At 37.8% G+C, this 26,255-nt stretch overlaps 1 protein-coding gene across 1 annotated transcript in view; it reads left to right on the top strand.

Annotated features, from left to right (window-relative positions):
- Positions 1–8,445: 8,445 nt before the first annotated feature.
- Positions 8,446–26,255, top strand: part of macrod2 (mono-ADP ribosylhydrolase 2) — a 1,158,848-nt gene continuing 1,141,038 nt past the window's right edge. The window contains exons 1-4 of the mRNA XM_061960241.1: positions 8,446–8,519; positions 8,608–8,683; positions 18,414–18,518; positions 22,754–22,867. Coding sequence (XP_061816225.1) covers positions 8,647–8,683; positions 18,414–18,518; positions 22,754–22,867 — 256 coding nt within the window. The 5' untranslated portion in view covers positions 8,446–8,519; positions 8,608–8,646. The remainder of the gene's footprint in view (positions 8,520–8,607; positions 8,684–18,413; positions 18,519–22,753; positions 22,868–26,255) is intronic.

The raw sequence follows: 26,255 nt of genomic DNA, 5'->3' as shown, positions 1-26,255 counted from the left end.
CAAAGCAGAGGAGATGACGACTGGAAGGGTGAACCATCGGGAATCTACTTGTGCCGAGTGAATGCACTGGAGACCTTACACAGCCAGTAGGAAATGTGAATCAGGTGTGCGCGGCGGTGGCTTTGTCCCGTGACCCAGAAACCAGGCACTGCAACAAAAAGCTGACAGGTGGCAGCTCAGATCATGACACTCTGCCAATAATATTAAAACAACTAATCACTACCAAACAGTTGAGATGAGTACAGTCTTGATTATAAAATGAACCAAGATAGATACAGTAATGAACAATATCAGGATCTATTAAATCCCATGTGAACAGTCACAGTTGCTTTACTATGTCTCACAAAAATGCTACAAAACAGATTGAAATAAGTCATTCAGTGTAAAAAATAAATAAATAATATCGTTGCCTGTAATTGCCTAATATTTTGGTCATTTTCGACACAATACATCCAAATTGTGCATTATTTTGATGTTTAAATATGGACATAATCTTCACTTTTTTAGTCCAAACCATCAGAAAATGTAATTTGATAGTTTTGACAAACGCCTGTTAACAATGTACCTCAGTAAAATGCTAACTTCCTGCAAATATAACATTTAGGGCAAAATATTAAATGAAAAAGTCCTTTTCAACATCCATCCATCCATTTTCTGCCGCTTAATCCCTTCGGGGTCGCGGGGGGCGTGGAGCCTATCTCAGTCGGGCGGAAGGCGGGGTACACCCTGGACAAGTCGCCACTTCATCACAGGGCTCCTTTTCAACATGACTCCTGAAATTGCACTCACTTTTTGAGAATTGCAAGACTGACCTCTAGTGGCTTGTTTGAATAGTACATAATGGATGCTGCAGTTCTGTAACTGCACTGGCTGGAAAATTATTTGGATTAGAAAAATATACACACAGCGCATACTTTTACAGTTCATGCTAATTAACACATATATGATATGTCAGATTGCAGCCAGTGGCTAATTTCCATTTGTAGTCCCTATAATCAGGTTGATGTATACATACACTCAAGTAAACTTAATAAGATTACCAGAAACCCCGACAAACACAAAGAACGATCTGTTAAAGGACTAGATACTTGTTAGAAAGTGTTGTCGTGCTTTGTGAATTCCCTGGTATATGCATTTGATCTTTTTGCTATAAAGTCAATATTATTTTATCATTTCTGTTTTAGAATACCACCAAAGGCAGTTATTCTATCCCACTTAATAGGGTAATATGGCTATAAATCTGGTGGATATAAGCTTATTTTGGCATTCTAATAAAATCATATGCAGTGCCAATCTAGCACAAGAGGAAACCTTACAACTGTGGTATATGCATAATGTTAAACTAAACGTGACCGAATCTGTGGGAGTGTTCACAGTTCTGAAATGTATATTCCTCTCTGAGATGATTTTACTGATTTTAGTACCACCATAATGACCAACATTAACATACAGTAGCGTAATAGGGCTTAATATGGGTTATACTTGTATAGCGCTTTTCTGCCTTCAAGGTACTCAAATTCACACACACACTGATGGTGGAAGCTACCATGCAAGGTGCTAACCACGACCCATCAGGAGCAAGGGTGAAGTGTCTTGCTCAAGGACACAACAGACGTGATTAGGTTGGTAGAAGCTGGGGATTGAACCAGGAACCCTCGGGTTGCTGGCACGGCCACTCTTCCAACCACGCCACGCCTTCCCCCGTGTGCACCGCGTATAATATTCATTATAAACAATGCAGAAGTGTTATTTAACAAGTATATTTAATATTTTGGCCACTGTATCATTACACACAATTTGAACAGTATCACTGTGTTTGAATATTTAATTAAGTGTTTTTTTTGGTGCACCACCAGATGTAGCACACTTACCACAGTTTGAGAATCACTGTGTTCCTTAACTAAAATTGGGCTGCGAGTGCTCCCTGGGGGGGCCGCCAAAAATATCTCTTTCTCAGCTCTGGTCCGTACGGGCCACAGTAGTACTCAGTTACTTTTCCACCACTTATGGCAGTCATGACGATATAAAAAAAACAAGAAGTTTGGAGCGAAAGTCTTGTAAGTTTCTATAACGCAATAAATATGACTAAATTGGTGAAGCAGTATTTTAATTTGCACCTAGATTGTGTTGACAGTTTGTTTAAGAAACATTCATATTATTATTTAATTAGTTAGACCTTCTTAGTTTGAATGCATTTATTTTAGCACTAATGAGTACCTTCTTATGCAGTATATTTGATTAGTCTTTATTTTTGTAATCAGCCTGAGCTAAGCCTTGATAATAATCTTTGTAATTATTACATGGTTTTTATATCATTTTACAATATTTATGCTGTTAAACTGTAAGTAGGGTAGATATGATTATTGAATATAATTCAAATCAAGAGTAATATTACTAATTCAGTGTTAATATTTGTGTGGGCCGCTCTGTTGGCGAAATGTTGGGCCCCAAGGTCAAAAAGGTTAAAAACCCCTGCCCTAAAGAATGAGTTATTAAAGTCATTATTTTCCATTAATTCGTTTTAGTACAAAGCATGCATCAAATCAAGTTCAAGATGGATTTAAAAAAAATAAACATTGAAAATATTGGCAAAATAAATATTACCTTAATATAAATTTGAGTTTAACCACAGATGTTTTGTAACTGTGTGAATAGGGGGCAGATATTGTACATTTATACTTCCTTGTGCTCCTTTTCATTATTGATTTATTTTAATATTATGCTGATTGTTTATATTCAATCAAGCTTTATTGCAGACTCCAACATCCAGGTAGACATACAATCACATTAAGTACATACAACAAAACAAAAAATACAGAATAAAAGGCATTATCACATAATATTAAGAACAGTGCTCGTGCATATTCAGTAAAATACATCTAATAAATAAATAAAAGCAGCAATAAAAAAAACAATATATATATAATATATATACTGTATATATATATACATATATATATATATATATATATATATATATATATATATATATATATATATATATATATATATATATATATATATATGTATATATATATATATATATATATGTATATATATATATATATATATATGTATATATATATACAGTATATATATATATATAAAAATATATATATTTTTTTATATATATACATATATATTGTTTTTTTATTGCTGCTTTTATTATATATATATATATATATATATATATATATATATATACTCTATAAAAGGCACAGATACCAGTGTTTCCATATATACGATTGGTACCTAACAGAACTACACCTATTATCTGTATAATCAGATCATTCTTGGACCCCTGCAGTCTACATATAAATTTAAACATCAGTTTTCTCAGGGTTGCGTGGAAGGTGTTTATCCCTAAATCACAAAAAAGCTTGCTGGCACTACTACCCTGGACTTTCTGAGCAGGATTCTGAGACAGTCATTATATGCAACCTGGAGTTTGCGCAAGCTCTCTTTTTTGACCCTCACCCAGAAGAGTGCTGTGTACATAGGGGTGCAGTAAGCTCTAAACAAGTACACCTTGGCTTCATCAGAACAGTAGTGACATTTTCTCACCAGCATTTGGCTTGGACATACAGCATTTTTCTCTGTCTAAGCATGTCAGCATCATCCTCCATCTTGTCATTGATGATGTGGCCTAAGTATTTGACACTGTTGCACACAGAGAGGGTTTAGTAGAAACCTGAGAAATAAAGATGTTGATCATCCTTGGTCCTATATATTATTGTTTGACCATTAATGAATGAAATACAAACAAAAATGGAAATGCAAATGATAAAAAAGTACAGTGGGTAGGAACAGGTACTGAGCCTTCGGGCCCTTCAGGGTGTTATCATTGTCATTTTTACCAAATAAGATCAATATATAACTTTGTAGAGCCGAGTAATTAACGTTTCATGTTTTGTGGCGAATCATCGGAGCAATGTCTGGCGCCCTGCCATGCCTACATTGTAAGGCGTGGGCAAAATTAGTTTGCAATTTGTCATCACCTCTATGTGCTGTGTCTGTAATTTTAACCCCAACTCATTTAGTCAGTCACTGGGAGAACTTCGGTAAAGTAGGACCCCTTTTTTTATCAGCGAAAAATGGCCAAAAACCATGCAGAGCCAAGTTTGGCGCCGTGCGACGCCCACATCTAATGGCATAGGCAAAAAGTTTTCGCAATTTATCATCACCTGTATGGGTAGTATCTGTAATTTTAACCCCAAATCATTTGGTCAGAGTCACTGGGAGAAGTTCGTTAAAGTACGACCCCTTTTTTTATCAGTGAAAAATGGCCAAAAACCATGCAGAGCCAAGTTTGGCGCCGTACCACGCTCACATCTAATGGCGTAGGCAAAAAGTGTTCACAATTTATCTTCACCTGTACGGGTAGTATTTGTAATTTTAACCGTGACTCATTTGGTCAAATTCCCGAGGAGAAGTTTGTTAAAGTACGACACCTTTTTGTTGCCGAAAAATGGCCGACTTCCTGTTCGTTTTCAGGTATGGGTTCTTGAGATTTTCATGTGCGTCCTGTTATGTTAGATGTCTTCTGCAATTTCTGTGTCGATACGTGAAACTGGTAGAATCTGGGGCTTATTTTTTTGGTCATTTTAAAGGTGGCGCTAAAGAGACAATTTTTATTTTTTATTTTCGGGACCCCAACAATATTACATTTTTCGCCATGCCCAACGCGGCTGCAACATATGGGGACTTTTGGTGCATGTTAAGGGCCTCAAAAAAGCGTCCATACGTATGGAACGGGGGTCAGCAACCCACTGCTCTCGAGCCGCATTCGGCTCTTTAGCACCGCCCTACTGGCTCCCTGGAGTTTTTTAAAAATGTAAAAAGATGGGGGAAAAATATATTTTTTGTTTTTATAATTTTTCAGTAGGAGGACAAACATACACAAACCTTCCGAATTGTTAGAAAGCCCACTGTTTAATATGTTTGTGTTTATGCTTCACTGATGACAATATTTGGCCAGCGCCGTTTTGTCCTCCTAATTTTGGCTGTCCTTGAACTCACCGTAGTTTGTTGACATGTACAACTTTCTCCGACGCTGCCACAGAAAGATGTGTTTTATGCCACTCCTTCTTTGTCTAATTTTGTCCACCAAACGTTTTATGCTGTGCGTGAATGCACAAAGGTGAGCTTTGTTTATGTTATTGACTTGCGTGGAGTGCTTATAATCCATGCTAACATGCTATTTAGGCTAGCTGTGTGTACATATTGCATCATTATGCTTCGATTGTAGGTATATTTGAGCTCATTTAATTTCCTTTACTAATGTCCACTGTGTATTTAATCTATATTTGCATGTCTCATGACACATTATCTGTATGTAATATTGACTGCATTTCTGATTGTGTGCCATGTTGTTCCAGACAACAGCAAATGTTACCCAGCTTGCAAAGATTGTATTACATTCATTAGAAGAAGACAGCCTGTCCTTTCCTTTAACCTGGGCACACACATCTATATCTTTGACAGTTTTAAGTCAGTAATTTCTAGGGGTTATCGCACCCTCTGAGACACTTACCTAATGTGTTGCCTTCATTATAACACTTATATAAGGCTACTAACTTTTTGCGGCTCCAGACAGATTAGTTTTTTATATTTTTGATCCAATATGGCTCTTTCAACATGTTGGGTTGCCGACCCCTGGTATAGAAGAAGAAACACAGGAATTTCCATAGGGCCCTAGCGGTGCTCTACATCGCCCCTTCGTTGCGCGGGCCCTAAACATCGTTTCGTATAATGAAAAAAGTGTGAAAATAACTGTAAAGGCGGGCCTTAAAATAATAATAGTCAGCAAACAAAATTAATGAGGCATAATAGTATGAGCAGGGTTCGTACGGGTGCTTAAAAACCTTGAAAATGCTTGGATTTTAATGTTGTGTTTTCAAGGTTTGAAAAATGCTTGAATTTTTAATTGTCTCAGATCTTAATTTGTACTGCATGATATTGTCGACTACTGTGATATGTCACTTTATCTGACTGTGGTAAAAATAAATATTTTCAGTTTGCAGCATCATTGTTGAGCACTTCTTGAAAAGATCACAGGATATTTTTACTTTCTCTTTAGGTCCTTACGAAAAGGCCCGCTTCAAAGTAAACAATGACGATTGCTATGGATTTGCCAATATATTTTGTCAAGTTACAGTAATCATTCATCACATATGCTAAAAAGGTCGAGAAAAATGCCCCAAACATGTGATTTCTTATAGTAAAGGGTTTTTACAAGTGTGTTTTGTATTTATCACAGTTCTGGGTAACTAATCATTTGAAGTCTGTGTGAGTGAGATAAAAATAAAACTGCATTTTTACAAATTCTTGCTTGATTTTGATGAATAGGCATATGTTTTGACCGAAGTGTGTCATTTTGCAAATAATCTAGGAATTAAGAAAACTGAATGTGGTGTTTGGAAAAGTGTGTATATCCTTTTGAAAAAAGACACAGAGTTAGTGAAATTGTGTGTAAGCAAATGGAAAAAAACTGTAAATAAAAATTACAGCATGGAGTACTACATGTGCAGATTTAGGCAACAGCAAGGTTTGAAAAAAAATCTGGAGATAAAGATGTGTGTATAACAATCCTAGTGTGTGTAAAGTGTGAACATGTGTGTATCACAATCCTTATCTGTGTGCAAGATGTGAAGATGTGTGTATCACAATTCTTATCTGTGTGCAAAAATCTGTGAAGCAGAGTCTATGTCTAATATTAGGCAAATCTGCACAGTGGTTTAGCTTACTGTGTGTAGACTTTGTTAACTGTGTGCACTGCAAAAACTGAAATCTAAGTAAGATTAAATATCTCAAATAAGGGTGATCTTTGCTTATTTTCTGTCTGATAAGATAATTATTCTCACTAAGCAGATGTTATGTTAGTGTTTTATTTGTTTTAAGGGTTTTGGTCCTAAATTATCTAAGTAAGATATTACAGCTTGTAGCTGAGATTTTATGACCTATATTGAGTAAAACATGCTTGAAACTAGAATATCAAGTGTTGCAAAGCTGTGTCATCAACACTCACAAGTATAAAACTGCTTTTTTAAAGTAATAATTTCTTATTTCAAGCATGAAAAAAAAAATCATGACTTTGACACAATTTTGTCAAATTAAAACGGATGACAGCCAAATGGACTTTGCGGTTTTATTTTCAATGAAACAATAGAAAATACGTACTCACATAGTAGTACAGTTGGCACAGTACAATAAACGGACAGTTAATATTTAAACATTTCACATGTGACATTTCAAACTATTTTGAACAGAAATAGTTCATGCACATTTAGATGAATTCTTTAAAATTACAATTAAAATGTTTTTTTCCGGGGGCCGGGCTGTATATATGCGCACTAATAGACTGAAAGAGCACGCACTTGGCGCGATGATGTCATGTTATCGATGGAAAAATGCATTTTTAGACAATATGATTTGCCTGAGCGGCAAGAAGACCCTGAGAGTAACAAGCGGTTGCCTTGTTGCCTTTCCATTAAGAACAATAAATTAGTTTTTAGTATAAAGTTGCTGGTTTCAAGAAATGTAATGCCTAGTGCATATCATTATGTCAAGATAATGGCACTAGCATTTACTTAATTTAAGAATGTTTTTCAACATATTGAGCAAAAAGGTCTTTTTTTTCCTACTAAGAAAAGTGCACTTGTTTTTAGTGAGAATATACTTATTTTAAGGTATTTTTGGGTTAATTGAAGTTAGTTAGTTTTACTTGTTTTGGAAAGTCTTGACAAGCCAAATTTTCTTGTTCTATTGGCAGATAATTTTGCTTAGTTCAAGTAAAATACCCCTAATTTTTGTATTTTTTTTTCTTGTTTTTGAACACTGACTTTTTGCAGTGTGAACATTCAAAATTTAGTGTGTAAGCAATTGGAAAAAAACTGTAAAAATATTCTGTAATCTTTTCAAGAACTGCTCAACAATGATGCTGCAAACTGATAATATTCATTTTTACCACAGTCGGGTAAAGTAACATATCACAGTAGTCGACGATGACATGCAGTACAAATCAAAATCTGAGACAAATAAAAAGGTTTGAAAACAAATCTGGAGATAAAGATGTGTGTATCACAATCTTAGAGTGTGTGTAAAGTGTGAAAATGTGTGTATCACAATCCTTATATATGTGCAAGAATGGAAGGTGTGTGTAACGCATTGTGTGTAATATTTCGCAAAAATCTGTGAAGCAGAGTTTTTGCCTAATATTAGGCAAATCTGCACAGTGGTTTTGTTTACTGTGTGCATACTTTGTTAAGTATGTGAACATTTAAAATTTAGTGTGTAAGCAATTGGCAAAAAAAACTGTAAAAAGCCGGGCCACCGGAAACAACCTACCTAGGGCGTAGACATTTTCTGATTGACAGAAGTGCTCGACCAATCACAAGCCCACTTTTCCCTACGCATCAGCCAATCACATGATTCAGAATCGTACACATAATTACGCCGCAATCACGGTAGGTTGAGGCACGTGAGGTCCATACTCCATAGAAATTTTGACAGCTTTACAGGTGAGAGAAGCGGCTAAAGGCTGTCACTTTTTACATTTCTATCTTATCCCCCGGATCTCCATTCACTGTGAGTCTGGGGTTGCCACAGTCAAAAAACAACCACTCGAAGACTAATCATTCCGGCAGCATGAGCAAAAAGAAAAAGGACTGGAAGACCGAAAAAGGTAAGGCTTGTGTTTTGGGGGTAATGGGAATATCCTGCTCGTTATGACAGCATGGATTCTTATCATGCTTAGAGACTGGCAGACACTCTTCTTGCCTTCCCGCGAACTACTTTCCATCTCTTCTATGTGCTGATCTCGCACATCCAAAGGGACACATGTTGTGAGGATGCTGGGCTTGCATGGTTACCGCGTATGTGGGTTTTGCACTGTCCACTTGTTTAGCTTGCATCCAAGGTGCCCATTTCTTTGTCATTCACCTGTGGGGTGAACAATAACTTGCTCTAAATTGGTCTCCTAAAATTCAAATCATAGTATGCAGGTGTCATGTAATACTAATCCTACTGGTGCAATGCTTAAAGGCATTTAGATACAAAAAAAAAAAAAAAATATATATATATATATATATATGTGTGTTGTTCACATCATTGACATACAGACCTTCATTTCTCGCCTGTTGTTGTTTGTAAATATTGTTTGTGACCTGACATTTTGGTGTGCATTTGGGATGCCATCCATCCATCCATCTTCTTCCGCTTATCCGAGGTCTGGTCGCGGGGGCAGCAGCCTAAGCAGGGAAGCCCAAACTTTCCTCTCCCCAGCCACTTCGTCCAGCTCTTCCCAGGGGATCCCGAGGCATTCCCAGGCCAGCCGGGAGACATAGTCTTCCCAACGTGTCCTGGGTCTTCCCCGTGGCCTCCTACCGGTTGGACGTGCCCTAAACACCTCCTGAGGGAGGCGTTCGGGTGGCATCCTGACCAGATGCCCAAACCACCTCATCGGGCTCCTCTCGATGTGGAGGAGCAGCGGCTTTACTTTGAGCTCCTCCTGGATGACAGAGCTTCTCAGCCTATCTATAAAGAGAGCCCCGCCACCCGGCGGAGGAAACTCATTTCGGCCGATTGTACCCGTGATCTTGTCCTTTCGGTCATAACCCAAAGCTCATGACCATAGGTGAGGATGGGAACGTAGATCGAACGGTAAATGGAGAGCTTTGCCTTCCGGCTCAGCTCCTTCTTCACCACAACGGATGGATACAGCGTCCGCATTACTGAAGATGCCGCACCGATCCACTTTTCCCTCACTCGTGAACAAGACTCCTAGGTACTTGAACTCCTCCACTTGGGGCAGGGTCTCCTCCCCAACCTGGGGATGCATTTTTTTATTAATCTTATTTTCTTTAAGGCTATCATTCATTTTGCAATCCTCATGTGGTGCGGGAAGCAGCATGAAAATTAGACATCAAAGTAAATCAGATTTAATATTCAGAGCTTATCCTCAACCTGTCTGACTAAACCAGCTGTGAAATGAGATAAAGGCCCCAAACTTAAATTCCTGATTTAGCTTTAAATTATAGCCTTGGACATGTTTGTAGTTAGAGGTATAACAATTAATATATCAATATATAGATTTACACTATATTGCCAAAAGTATTTGGCCACTAACCTGACTCTTGCCAGATCCTTGTAGTTCGCTGAGCTCCACACAAGGATCTGGGACTTCTCAATAGGCGATGTATTTCAGAAGGCGGGGCCTTGTAAAAAAAAAAATCATTGTATGTGATTGGATAAACCACTTGTCCGTTATCTTGAATGACGTGCTACTTCAACCACTCACATCGAAATCAAGCCGTGACGCTGATGAGAGCAACGCTGGGAAATCCAAAAATTGAATAACGACAGAGTGGATAACGACAGAGAGAAAAGTTAGAGATATTTTACTGAAACAACGCAGCAATGTCAGTAGACGATCGATGTCGTTTGTGCAAAGAAAATATGCAGAATCAATGTCAGCACACGACTCCTCGCTGCGTGCCGCCATTGTTGTTTGAATCAAACAGTCGCTTTGGCGCTACGTCACATCTATAAAATCCCGCCCGGCGATCCTGATTGGTTCATTATTTTTTGCTATCTTGAAGGAGTTTGCAATGCCCTCGAGCCCAGATCCTTGTGTGGAGCTCAGCAAACTACAAGGATCTGGCGAGAGTCAGGTTATTTGGCCACCTGCCTTGACTCGCATATGAACTTGAAGTGCTATCCCATTCCTAACCCATAGGGTTCAATATGATGTCGGTCCACCTTTTGCAGCTATTACAGCTTCAACTCTTCTGGGGAGGCTGTCCACAAGGTTGCGGAGTGTGTTTTATAGGAATTTTCCAGCATTCTTCCAAAAGCGCATTGGTGAGGTCACACACTGATGTTTGTCGAGAAGGCCTGGCTTTCAGTCTCCGTTCTAATTCATCCCAAAGGTGTTCTATCGGATTTAGGTCAAGACTCCGTGCAGGCCAGCCAAGTTCATCCACACCAGACTCTGTCATCCATGGTTTTATGGACCTTGCTTTGTGCACTGGCGCACAGTCATGTTGGAAGAGGAAGGGGCCCGCTTCAAACTGTTCCCACAAGGTTGGGAGCATGGAATTGTCAAAAAATGTTTTGGTATCCTGGAGCATTTAAAGTTCCTTTCACTAGAACTAAGGGGCCAAGCCCAACACCTGAAAAACCACTCCACACCATAATTCCTCCTCCACCAAATTTCACACTCAGCATAATGCAGTCCGATATGTACCGTTCTCTTGGCAACCTCCTAACCCAGATTCGTCCATCAGATTGCCAGATAGTAAAGCGTGATTCATCACTCCAGAGAAGGCGTCTCCCCTGCTCTAGAGTCCAGTGGCGACATGCTTTACACCACTGCATCCAACGCTTTGCATTGGACTTGGTGATGTATGGCTTAGATGCCGCTGCTCGGCCATGGAAACCCATTCCATAAAACTCTCTACGTACTGTAGCAACTGACTGTGCAGAAAGTCGGTGACCTTTTTGCACTATGCGCTTTCAGCAACCGCTGACCCCTCTCTGTCAGTTTACGTGGCATACCACTTTGTGGCTGAGTTTCTGTTGTTCCCAAACTCTTCCACTTTCTTATAATAAAGCTTACAGTTGTATTTGGAATATTTAGGAGCGAGGAAATTTCACGACTGGATTTGTTGCACAGGTGGCATCCTATAACAGTTCCACGCTGGAAATCACTGAGAGCGGCCCGTTCTTTCACAAATGTTTGTAGAAACAGTCGCAATGCCTAAGTGCTTGATTTTATACACCTGTGGACGGGCCAAGTGACTAGGACACCTGATTCTGATCATTTGGATGGGTGGCCAAATACTTTTGGCAATATAGTGTATATTCCTTAGATTCAACTATATTGATCTGTGCTCGGCAAGTTTGCCTTCCGAAAGATAGGTATCCAACATCGTTTTCAAAGGAAATCAACATATACTAGAAAAAGTAAAACATTTGATATAAGAACGGCAGACTTTATATGAAGTTTCCTTGCAGGCACAAGGTATGGATACATCGTTGATTATACATTCATGTTCTTTTAAACTAACTTTAGTTGCAAAACATTGTCTTAAGTTGTTGGTTGGGAAATGACCAAATTTCAATGGTCAAATCAACGTCACAACCTGTCAGTGAATAAACGTCAGTAAAAAGCATGTTTTTTCAACGCTGTGTTTTAGAATATTGGTTGGGAAATGAGTCGTCAAAACAAGAATGCAGAAAACTTTGGCGGCTGAGAAAAGTCACAACAAATGCATCAGAACAAATGCAAACGTGACAAGACAATATCATAAATTACAACAGGCCAACTTTTAGCTACAGCACGATTGCAAAAGCCACAACAAATACAAACGCCTTAACACAAAAATATAAAGCCGCAACACAACTTGAAGCCCCAAAGGACACGACGGAAGTGACAGCAGAACAAGTTATGATGACACACCAACTTCCTGAACATTGTATATGTTATATATATTTTTGAAATAGTAAAAAAAAAGTTAGTTATTACTTTTTTTTTAAATTGGTCACACTTCACTAACATTTCCAACTACGTTTATTACACCGTTGTCAACTTTCCGTCTTAGGAAGTCGGTGAGTGGCCGAAACTTGCCCACTGTCACTTCTGTTCCGTCTCTGTATTGTTGTTTTGGCTTATGGTTGTTGTGTTACCGTATTTTCCGCACTATAAGGCGCACCTAAAAACCACAATTTTTCTCAAAAGCTGACAGTGCGCCTAATAACCCGGTGCGCTTTATTACGATTCATTTTCATAAAGTTTCGGTCTCGCAACTTCGGTAAACAGCCGCCATCTTTTTTCCCGGTAGAACAGGAAGCGCTTCTTCTTCTACGCAAGCAACCGCCAAGGAAAGCACCCGCCCCCATAGAACAGGAAGCGCTTCATCCGCCCCCATAGAACAGGAAGCGCTTCACCCGCCCCCGGAAGAAGAAGAAAAAACGCGCGGATATCACCGTACGTTTCATTTCCTGTTTACATCTGTAAAGACCACAAAATGGCTCCTACTAAACGATCCGGGTCATAAAAAGACGCAATCTCTCCATCCGCACACGGATTACTACCGTATTTCACAGCAACTGAACCGCACTGTGGAACGGGAGCACGTACGGTGAATATTCGCTCCACAGGGAATGAGAAGTCATCCTTCACTGTGGTTCTAGCTTGCCATGCTAACTTCCACTCATGGTGATATTCAAAAGGAAGACCTTGCCAAAAGAGACCTTTCCAGCCGGCGTCATCATAAAAGCTAACTCGAAGGGATGGATGGATGAAGAAAAGATGAGCGAGTGGTTAAGGGAAGTTTACGCGAAGAGGCCGGGTGGCTTTTTTCACACAGCTCCGAAGGCGAACACACCTTCACTAAGACGGGCAGACAGCCTCGGACGACATACGCCAACATCTGCCAGTGGATCGTAAATGCTTGGGCAGATATTTCGGTCACAACTGTGGTCCGAGCTTTCCGGAAGGCAGGATTCACAGAACAACAGCGACACTGACTCCCGATGACTTCTACGAGACGGAACCGGCCATTTTGGATCCCACGCTAGCGCAACTTTTCAATTCGGACACCGAAGACGAAGAATTCGAAGGATTTACGAATGAAGAATAACTTCAGAAGGTGAGCGCTATGTTTATTTTGTGTGTTGTGACATTAACGTTCGAGCAACATTATGTTACTATTGCTCTACACCATTTTGAATTTTACTATGTTTGTGATTGCACATTTGCGTACATTTTGGGACAGAGTTGTTAGAACGCTGGTTTTCAATATATTATTAAAGTTTGACTGAACTATCTGACTGTTTTTTTGACATTCACTTTAGCGCAGCGTTTTTTTGACATTCACTTTAGCGCAGCGTAGGCGCGGCTTTTAGTCCGGGGCGGCTTATTGGTGGACAAAATTATGAAATATGTAATTCATAGAAGGTGCGGCTAATAATCCGGTGCGCCTTATAGTGCGGAAAATACGGTATATGTTATTGTGTTGTGGCGTTTGCATTTCTTGTGAATTTTCTCTGCTATAGTAGCTGTTTATTAAAATCCGACTTTATTTTTTTTTATATCAAAATTGTAACATTTTATGTTGAAAAACAAAAGCAGAAATGGCAAGTTGGTTATTGTACTTTTGTTGAAAATTTCTTGAATATTGAAAATATGAGGAGAAAGTGTATCCTCCTGGTAATTCAACCTAAAGTGTTGCACTTTATTCAATGCATTCAAATAAGATGTGAATGCATTGACCATTAATTGTTGTTTACTTGCTTGTTTGTATCCGTAATTCATTCATACCTAATTCCCCTACAAGCAATTACAGGAATATAGGAAACTTAACCTGTAGTGTGTACTATCCAGTATTTATTTTACAGTCACACTGGTTGATTATTTTTTTGCTGAAATGTTACTGAATTGATTTTAACTCACTGAATCATTTTGGATCGTATCATTCTAAAAAAATAGAATAATAATCTCGTCCCTGAATCGTATCGACGACCACAAATTCTGAATCCAATAGAATCGTTAAAATTACTCTTTACACCCCTATTTGTTATGCATCATTTCAGACATTCCTGAAACGTATCGGCGACCACAAATTCTGAATCCAATAGAATCATTAAAATTACTCTTTACACCCCTATTTGTTATGCCTAATTTCATACATTCATACATACATTTTCTATATGGTCTCAGCTCACAGGTTAGTTGGAGCCTATCCCAGCTGACCATTCACACTTACAGTATGGACAATTGAAAGTCTCTAATTAACCTAGCAAGCATGTTTTTGGTTTGTGGGAGGAAGCTGGAATACCTTGAGAAAGCCCACACACGCATCAGGAGAACATGCAAACTTAACACTAAGACGTTTCAACAAATATTCAAACCCCATTATCCTGATACAGGCATACATGCCACTTTGCTGCTTTAAAACATCTAATATAATCAAAATAAACTTATGATAAATAAATTGTTGTTGATACCAGCACTGTTAAAATGTGTATACTATTATACTGTAAATGTTAAACTCTCTAAACTGATTGCTAGAATACCATAAAATGAAAAAAGGACTGACTACAGGTTTTTAAAAAGAAATACTATATGATGAGCTGCCTTGATTTGGTTGATTTTTAACAGTATTTGAATTACTTTTCTATCCTATCCAGAAATCATGTTTTGTAGTTTATTAAATTTGAACTGTCATTAAACTAAGACTTAATTTGCCAAAACATAAATATCGGGTTTTATCATTTTTTTCATCCAACTCTGGTTTCATAAATGTCACCTTTTAATACCCAATAGTCAGAGCAAAGGGAAAGAAGACAGTATAAAATCAGATAACTTTTTATTTTTTGCAAATTAACTCTTTACTATCTACTAAGCTAGTTTATTTTTTCTTCCACAAAGTAATGAACCACAATTGCCTATCCAGAGAGCCTGGTTTTACAACATTTAAGCTGTTTCGTTTTCATATGTCTGCAACAAAGTCACTCTTAGTAATATCTGGAACCAGCCTGAGGGAGAGGAAATGCACATGTCGGAATAATATTTTCCACTGTTAAAATGTTCATTACAAAGCTTGCCCTACCTCCAGGGTTTAAACACTTGTATTTATCTTTAAAAGACAGTGTATCTACTACAGATTCTTAACTTTGCATAAGAGGACAGTGTTGTAAAAAGTGATATATGTTAAATTCAACGTTAAGAACACATGTCTAGGCACTTCATTCCTAATCACTACTTTTCTTACTTTTCATATCACGGTTCTTGTCAACAAAATTATTACGGTTATCATTTAGGGCTGTGAATCTTTGGGTGTCCCATGATTCGATTCAATATCGATTCTTGGGGTCACGATTCGATTCAAAATCGATTTTTATTTTCAATTCAACACTATTCTCGATTCAAAATAGATTTTTTCCCGATTCAAAACGATTCTCTATTCATTCAATAAATAGGATTTCAGCAGGATCTACCCCAGTCTGCTGACATGCAAGCAGAGTAGTAGATTTTTATAAAAAGCTTTTATAATTGTAAAGGACAATATTTTATCAACTGATTGCAATAATGTAAATTTGTTTTAACTATTAAATGAACCAAAAATATGACTTATTTTATCTTTGTGAAAATATTGGACACAGTGCGTTGTCAAGCTTATGAGATGCGATGCAAGTCTAAGCCACGGTGACATTATTGTTCATTTTATATTTATTTATAAATGTCTAATGATAATGTCAATGAGGGATTTTTAATCACTGCTATGTTGAAATTGTAACTAATATTGATACTGTTGTTAATAATATTCATTTTTGTTTCACTACTTTTGGTTTCTTCTGTGTCGTGTTTGTGTCTCCTCTCAATTGCTCTGTTTATTGCAGTTCTGAGTGTTGCTGGGTCGGGTTTGGTTTTGGAGTTGTATTGTATTGTTATGGTATTGCTGTGTATTGTTTTGTTGGATTGATTAATAAAAAAACCCCAAAAAAAGCATTTTTTTAAAATGATAATCAATTCTGAATCGCACAACGTGAGAATCGCGAATCGAATTCGAACCAATTTTTTCCCCACACCCCTATTATCATTATAATCGTGGTGTTGTTGAATATGCTCAAAAATTACAATGTACTTACACATTGAAATCTTTAGATGTTTTAAAAAAATAATAGTAAATAGACCCACTGTTAGAAAGCCCTCTATTTTGCATGTTTTGTGTTTTTATGTTTAACTAATAAGTCTGGATGATGTTTGATAAGAAATTATCGAGTTAGAGCCTATTATCGGATCCTCTTATCGGACCGATTCCTCATCGAGTCCAGATAGGTTGTTGTATATGGAAAAAAACACACAATATTTGGTTAAACAAATCACTTCACATTTTCTACTGCTCGCTACTATAGTATTACCATATCTGAGTTATTGTGCAGAAATGTGGGGAAATAACTACAAATGTGCGCTACATTCGTTAACCGGGTTACAAAAAAATTCATTAGACTGATACATAATGTTGGATATAGAAAACATACAAACACTTTATTTATTGAGTCAAAAATATTAAAGTTTGATGATTTGGTAAAATTACAAACAGCTAAAATGTTGTGGAATAAATGATGGAATGGATTAAGTAAAGAAGTTAAACATTGTACTGAAATGATTCAGTTTAAGAGGTTGTTCAAATGAATAGTGCTTACAAAGTACAAAGAAGAAGAATTATGAGAAATATTTTTAACCTTATTGAAAATAAGATATTCTTTATCTCAGTATATTAATAATGACTGAATTAATTAATTACATATTACAAAACTGTTGTATATACTAATTCACAGATATTAAAAAAAGGTCAGTAAATGATGTATATATTTGTAAACGCAATGAAGTGGGAAAGGGGTAGGATTAAATAAGCTTTACTTCTTCCTACTCCTGTAAAGTGAAATTATATGAAACTGTGATGTATTATACTGTAAGTGTGTTCATGTTCCAAATAAACTAAAGAAACAAAGAAAGCACTAGTTTATTAGACAGACTTGCAAACTGTCGTGGTGTAGGCTACAAGATAACGTTAACGTTATCAGACACATACAAAAAGGCTCACGTTAACGTGACCATTAGCCACTGACTATGCTTAGGTAACGTTAGTCTTGCTAACATTACTGCAGTCCTGGTTGACATAAGAGGTAACGTTACTACAAGTGAGCAGATATGGAAATTAACTGGCAACAGTTAACGTTAGTTACTCATCGGCGTCACCGCCACTGTAGCTGGGACTTGGGCAGCTGGCAGAAGAAGAGGGGCGTTCTTCGTCGTCTCTGCCGCTGCTTCAACACGTGTCGAAGACACAACACGCTTGTTGTGCTTCCCCCCCTTACACAAGAGCGAAGCCTGGCAATAATTGCATATTGCCGCTTCCTCGTTTTTTTTGGTGAAATGAAGCCATGCCTTGGAGCGCCTTTTCCCGTCAATTTTTTTCCTGCTTTCCCCATCTGCGCCTAATGACTGAGCTACGTGACGTCATTTCTTGTCTGGTTGGGATTCGAATAAAAAAACAACTGTTTTTCTTTACTATAGTGGTCTCGATAACGGGTACTGGTTCTCAAAAAGGGATTCGAGTCCGAGGACTCGGTTCTTTTCTTATCGAACAACCGGGAAAACCGCTTTCGAGCATCATCCCTACTAATAAGTGTTCTGGCTGGCGTTGTGGTGTCCTACTCAGTTCAACTGTCCTTGAATGCAGAATAAAAACAGCTTTTTGTCAGATTCCTCAGAGTATATATTGATCACTCTCTTCTAAGAGGGCACAGCTTGTAGATTCCATGTGCACAATTGAATAGCTGGCAGAAATGTTCTAAAGTAAAATTAGCTGTAATATGTCATTTATTGTGTTGTTCTTCAACAGAGAGACTTCTCCAAATGGAACGTGAAGAGAGGCGCAAGGAGGGCTATCGTCGTCAAGATTATATAAGTCTGGACAAGATTCCAACTTGGAGAGAAGATAATTATGGTAAGAGAATGTCTTTTGTGGTCAAATTCCTGCATTAAATCCAAACAATTATCAATAGGGCTGCACGATATACACTCTATAAATATCTATTTGGCCGACGAATGAGCTTTTAATAATATTGTTTTCTCGTGATAATGCATGTTGATGACACATTCTAGTCCCGCATATTTTACCGGGACAATGAACAGGCGTCCTCAACGCAACGAAACATTCTCACTAGCGGCTAATCTTTTTCCATAGCACAAACAAATTTTAAATCAGCCATCCTTGTTTCCACAGCAGCTAATAAACTATGTTTCTTACACGTACCATAATCACTGGAGGATGAGGAATAGCTAAACATGCTACACGACCAATGTTTGGAAAATTACTTAACGAGATATTGAATGTGCTTCATGGCCATGGACGGGTTATTGCAAGATTGCAAGCTTGTCACCTCAATCAATGATTTTTTGTTCATTATTTCTACATAGCAGTATTACTGTGTGTATGTATTTCAGTGAATTTCGCTCAAAAATGAATATCTTTCACTTTCACCGGAAAATATATCGAGATATATATCGAATATCGAGTTTAAGTAAAAATATATCTATATATACTTTTTCGTCAATATCGCCCAGCCCTAAGTAATAGTACTGTAGATGCTTTTATCTGTTTGCTCAAAACTGACGTTTAGTTAACCATTTGGCTTTAGCAGAGATGCTAACAGTCCCTTTCACAGACAATATATTGTTGTGCTTTCCTCTACCGTTGCTGACATTCTGGTTGTTGTTACATTAAAACACTTAAAATTAAACACTGCTCCTTTTGCAAGAAAACTGTTCTATGGCAAATCTGATACATGGCTGTTAGGATGTTTTCCAGGATTGTTTTCAATTGGTTTACAATAGTCTTCTGGTGTATTTAGTTAGTTTAACCTTTTTGTTTTTCAATGTGAAAAAACAGTGAATTAATTCATACACTTAAAATTAATTCTGGCCCGCTGATTTTCCTTTGTCTTTATACTTTTTTGTCCGTATGGATATGAAATGGTCTTAAATTATATTCATTATGGTCTTAAAAAAGTCTTAACAAGTCTTACATTTGACTTGTTGAAACCTGCAGAGACCCTGAATAGTCAGGGGAAAATAGGTTGTTGACGATGACTAAGACAAACATTTTTAGTCAACAAAATTTAATACTGCATAAAACCACATCAAACGAACTGCACCACGTTACATCACACGAGTCGTTTTTTTTTTTTGATTGATTGAAACTTTTATTAGTAGATTGCACAGTGAAGTACATATTCCGTACAATTGACCACTAAATGGTAACACCCGAATAAGTTTTTCAACTTGTTTAAGTCGGGGTCCACTTAAATTGATTCATGATACAGATATATTCTATTTTCATAATACAGTCATCACAGTATATAAATTGAATTATTTACATTATTTACAATCCGGGGTGTGGGATATGGAGAGGGGGGGGTAAGTTTGGTTGGAATCAACACTTCAGTCATCAACAATTGCATCATCAGAGAAATTGACATTGGAACAGTGTAGGTCTGACTTGGCACATATGTACAGCAAGTAGTGGACACAGAGAGAGAGATCAGAAATTATAAGAAAAAGTGACTACATTTGATTATTTACATTTGATTATTTACAATCCGAGGAGGTATGATGAGGAAGGGAGGGTGTTAGTTTAGGGTTGAAGTTGCCTGGAGGTGTTCTTTTAGTGCGGTTTTGAAGGAGGATAGAGATGCCCTTTCTTTTACACCTGTTGGGAGTGCATTCCACATTGATGTGGCATAGAAAGAGAATGAGTTAAGACCTTTGTTAGATCGGAATCTGGGTTTAACGTGGTTAGTGGAGCTCCCTCTGGTGTTGTGGTTATGGCGGTCATTTACGTTAAGGAAGTAGTTTGACATGCACTTCGGTATCAGGGAGGTGTAGCGGATTTTATAGACAAGGCTCAGTGCAAGTTGTTTTACTCTGTCCTCCACCCTGAGCCAGCCCACTTTGGAGAAGTGGGTAGGAGTGAGGTGTGATCTGGGGTGGAGGTCAAGAAGTAATCTGACTAGTTTGTTCTGGGATGTTTGGGGTCTAGATTTGAGGGTTTTGGAGGTGCTAGGGTACCAGGAGGTGCATGTGTAATCGAAAAAGGGTTGAACGAGAGTTCCCGCCAGAATCTTCATGGTGGTTTTGTTGACCAGAGAGGAGATTCTATAGAGAAATCTCGTTCGTTGGTTGACCTTTTTGATTACCTTGGTTACCATTTTATCACAGAAAAGATTAGCCTCTAGAATGGAACCTAGGTAGGTGACCTCATCCTTCCTGGCGATAACAATGTCACCCACTTTTATAGTGAAGTCACTGACTTTCTTCAGGTTGATGTGGGACCCAAACAGGATGGATTCCGTTTTACCTAAGTGTATGGATAGCTTGTTGTCAGCGAGCCAGGTGCAAATTCTACAGAGTTCAGCACTGAGGATTTTCTCCACCTGTGACTTGTCCTTGCCAGATACCAGCAGGTCCGAGTCATCCGCAAACAAAAACAATTCACAGTCGCATGCTGATGACATGTCGTTTATGTATATTAGGAACAGTAAAGGCCCTAATATACTGCCTTGGGGGACTCCACAGCTTACTGAGAGGGGGGAGGACACGGTGCCATTCAACTCAACCACCTGTTTCCTCCCCTCCAAGTAAGATTGCATCCAGCTCGATGAGGTTTTATCAAATCCGATTGCTCTGAGCTTATCCAACAGTATAGTGTGGTTAACGGTGTCAAAGGCCTCCTGAAGATCCAGCATGACCATGCCGCAGTATTTGCCCGCGTCCACCTCATGTTTGATGTGGTCGGTCAGATAGAGAAGGCATGTGTCAGTGGAGTGGTTAGTTCTGAAGCCGGATTGGAATTTGTACATGAGTTTATTTGTGGCAAGGTAACTATTGACCTGTTCATAAACTATTTTTTCCATTACTTTCGAAATGGAACTGAGAATAGAAACAGGTCGGTAGTTGCCAGGTTCTAATTTGCTTCCTTTTTTAAAGAGGGGAGTTACTCGTGCTATTTTGAAATCTTTTGGTACTTGGCCTTGAGTAATTGAGAGGTTTAATAGCATTGTACGTACATAAGAGTATTTAATAAGCTTATTTGTTACTGGTAACAATAGTAGCCACGGCGTTATTATCTAATGCCGTTATTTTTAACATCGTTATTTCGAACACTATACCACACATGGTAGGAGAATATGCCAACTGCAAACCACAAGCTTCAGATCTTGAATGTAAACAGTTCCAGTTCATTTTTGATAAAATGAACTGGACCACCCTGAGCAGATCCACCAAGGAGCTCTCAGAAGTAGCAGAGAAAGCTAGCCACTGGCTCTGGCTCAAACGACGCGACAAGGCTTGGGGAGCAACATCCAAGTAGGTTTTGCTGCAGGGGGTGTCAGGGAGACGTCCCTGTTCACTGTCCCGCCACCGGGAGATGTTCTGGGCTAAGGGGCGAAACATCAATGAGAGGTGGTCCCCAGCTGAAGACCCTGCAGCAAAACCTTTTCTGGTATGCGGTCAGGTTTAGGCCTGCCTCAGGGAAGAGGACATCCCTGCCATGCACAGTCCACCACAGGCAACGGTGGAGGTGCGACAGGCCTAAGGCCCAGCGACAAGACCACCTTGCTGTAATTAAAATAGCAAGAACACGTCAATTTTGAATAAAGCAAAACATGTTCTGGACCAAAAATCACTTTATATTCTTTACTGCTCGCTAGTGTTACCATATCTGAGTTATTGTGTAGAATTATGGGGAAACAACTACAAATGTGCGCTTCATTCACTAACCGTGTTACAAAAAAGATAAATTAATAATACATAATGTTGGATATAGAGAACATACAAACCCCTTATTTATTGAATCACAAATATTGAAATTCAACAATTTGGTGCATTTGCAAACAGCTAAAATTTTGTATAAAGCAAACTAACCTGCTACCCAAGAATGTACACTTCTTAAAACTTCAACAACAAAAAAAACCCTTATATCATGTTATGTAGACCACAACAAAGTATTTTAAATGTACAAAAAAAAAATCATATTATGACCCTTTAAAAAATATGTATGTATATGTTAAATGCAAAGCAAGAGAGTTTATACAACAATCTAGCTTTTATTCTGTACTTCTCTGACAAATATACTACATTGTGAATACAGTAGTCCATTGTTTTTTTTGTTTTTTATTTAAGCTGATAGCAAAGAAGAAGGGGGACTTTTGACCGGCGTAGGAGGACTGAATGATAAAGTATCTCTCTACAAAGGAGACATTACTGTCCTGGAGTTGGATGCCATTGTCAATGCTGGTGAGTACCGATTACTTTGACCTTAATAGGAGCTTCTTGGTGCTATTCAGTGCTTGATGATTCCTGATTTTAATACATTTCTCTTGGAGAAATGAGAAGCGTTTGTTCTTGACGTAAAATTGACTACAGGGTGCTTTAGCTTTTCTGTACAAATGTTATTAATATGATGGCATAACTTAATCTGACTTTTAAAGTTGTATATATTATTATTTTTTATTTGCCTGAAAGCTAATATAGTGTGTCTGTGTGTCCGTTAGTGCACTATTGAGATAAAAAAAGGCTATATCTGGGACTGAAAGAGCTTAGCAGGAAAAGGTTAGGTAATAGCAAGTGAGCCAAAATGCCTTTTTCGTGTTGTTTCAGGATACTTTATAATGTTATGTAATTTTCTTCTGTATCTCTGCTCGCAACCTACACGCTGTGTCAGAGTTGCAAAATACTTTTCTGCTTTTCTCTTCTGCTGTAATTCTTTTTTTAAATATACGGTAGCTATGTAACAGCCTGAAGGTCTACTTTTACTGTCTTTCAGAACCAGTGTTTGCAAACACACACACCACCATTACAGTCCGTTAAGTGGTGTACTTTTTGTGTGAAATGAGTGCTCTATAATTAATGCCAAATTAATAGATGTGAAAAACAGACTGCTCTGTTGGATGAGGCTAATGAATTTAATCTACTATGTAAATAGTCACCCCAAGGACTTTGTGACATGACATTATGCATCATTGTCATTTGCGCTGTGTACAAAGATGTGTTTTTCTACACCTAATATTCCCCAGATACATGCATAAATGGCCGTGCGTGTGCGTGTGCGTGTGTGTGTGTGTGTTATGCTGCAGCTGGTACATAGTTGAAGAATCTTTTTCCTAAAATATTTTGAATGCTTTTAAAAATAAAAAGCAATGAATGTTAAAGGGGAACTGCACTTTCTTGGGGGAATTTTGTCTATTGTTCACACTCATTATGAGAGGCATGATGACATTTTTTTTATGCATTGTAACTTGTAAATTAACATAAATAAAAGTCGGCTTACAACGGAGCCAATGGTAGGTCTTCAATTCCGCCCATAAAACCCAATAAAAACCCATTCAAAACCCGCCAACAATCGTGACTTGAATATTAACCAATTATTAGTGATTTTGTTACTATAAGCACCAACGCAGACAAACTATTTATAGCGGTGCCGTCATCACAAGCTTGTGTGCCTATATTGATATCATCGAGTGGTAAGCTGTATTCTTGCATGTGGAAGTTTATTGTAGATCATAAGTCATGCCTCTCACCTGGATAGTAGAAGGATAAGGACATATTCTGACAAATTGGTACATTTTGACAGCCAGGTTAGACCCAAGAAGGGCGAGAACAGCACAAAAAGACGCTTCCTTGGTATTTTGAGTCATTCTTCATCTAAACGGGACTATGACAAGATTCTATCAATTCACATTCTAATGACAGCAGACTGTGTACAGTAAGTGATGTTTTTATTATGTTTCTTGGCTCTCATGAAGTCTGCAGTGAATGAGTGATTTTGTTGGGAAAAAAAGCAAATATTGTGATGCGTTTTTGAAATGAATGCACTGCCTATGCTTAAAATGATCAGAATACGTAAATATTGAATGTACTTATAAATGTGCCTTTTACTATATCACATATATACTTGCATCATGTGTATAAAACTTTAATGGAGGTGTTTGAATGTTTTTTTAAGGGCTTTTATAGGCAGAATTGAGCGACTCCCGTAAGCTCCATCGTAAGCGCACTTTTGATCGCAAATATTTACTACTTAGAATGCATTAAAAAAAGAAAACATGTGTTCTTGTCTTGCATAAGGATTGTGAATGATGGGAAAAATTCCAAAGTAAGTGCAATTCTCCTTTAAATAGAATTACTCTTCAACTTGATGAATTGTTGGTTTGTTACGGGGCATAACCACTGAAGCAAGCTGTCTGACACTGTATTTTGTGTGTGTATTTTGTGTATAATTCCAATAGTTTTTGACATTTTCTTCAGTGGAAAATGGCAAATTTGTACTTGTCCTGATCAGATACAGGGCGGAAACACTAAGATGAGGCTACTTGAGCCGAACCGACCCTCTGATTGCAAAACACTTCCTTACATAAGGTTATATAATGTTTTGCAGAAACATTTATTCTACAACATGACATTTTACAGCAGGTGTAAGGCTTTTTAATGTACTGTAAGTGTGTCATCATTAATCTTGCTAACTGGACAATAAACTGCAGAGAAATGTTGTACACAGGAGTATCAAACCCGTTTTCATTGAGGGCCACATCACAGTTAAGGCTGCCCTCAGAGGGCTGCTTGTAACAGTAAATTTATATGAATTTTATAGTATAATGTCTTATATTATTACACAATTGCCTATGTACGTATTTGATTATTACATTTTGTACTTACACATTGCTGGATAACTTGCTTTGAAATCATAAGTCAGTGTGAAAAGCAGATATTTAAGTTTTTATATTTATTTTAACAATAATGTTTTGGAAGATACCGTGTGTTAATATAATATTTGTTGCATGATCTGATGATAATAATAGTATTGTTTTTAAAGACGAGCAATTGTATGCGGTGTGTGCAACATTTCAGTCCAAAAAGAAAAAGTTTAGTAAAAATGAAGTTACTTATTGATGCACATAGTTTCTATAGGGCGGCTTTCGTGGGCCACATAAAATGAAGTGGTGGGCCAGATCCGGCCCACGGGCCTTGAGTTTGAAACGTGTGACATACAGTAAGGCCTGCAGTACTCTGACTCACCATGAAGGAAGCATACGTGAGCTTCCATCCTTCTAAAGAGGCGAAGAAGCTTTTGAAACTAAAAGATAATATTAAGGACTTTTACAACAAATAAAACGATCGTCAGTTTAAAAAAAAAAAAGTATTTGAAAGCTTGTTATTCTCCTAAAGTGCAACCTGCATTAACATTGATTAGATAACATACATTTAAAGTAAAAAAAACAAACAACAAAACTTAAAAAGAAGTCAGTGCCTCACCTAACATGAACCTCCCTGCACATCACTGATCTTGGGACTGCTGAAGTACTTTCTTTATGATAGCCAATGCTTGTTACCAATAAAATGACCTAATTCCTTCCTTAATTAACTTTGCGGCACCATTGTGCAGTGGTTAGAAGAACTGTTGCATCACTGCAGAGTTGACCGTGCACAGATTTTAGATGAAGGATCCATAATAAACATTTTCTTCAACCCTGAAATATTCAGTTTATTCAAAATAATACAAATGTTTATGAAGTCATACAGTATATATTTTAAGAGGCTGCAGTGTAGCATAAGGAAATTAATATTAGTCAAAACAGCAGTGTAATGTGGATTACAAAGTTAAGATGTCCACAATTTTATGAGCCCT

Source organism: Nerophis lumbriciformis, linkage group LG02, assembly GCF_033978685.3.
Source record: "Nerophis lumbriciformis linkage group LG02, RoL_Nlum_v2.1, whole genome shotgun sequence".
NCBI classification, from domain to species: domain Eukaryota; kingdom Metazoa; phylum Chordata; class Actinopteri; order Syngnathiformes; family Syngnathidae; genus Nerophis; species Nerophis lumbriciformis.
Note: the sequence above shows the minus strand (reverse complement) of the source record. Positions and strands in the feature narration are given on the sequence as shown.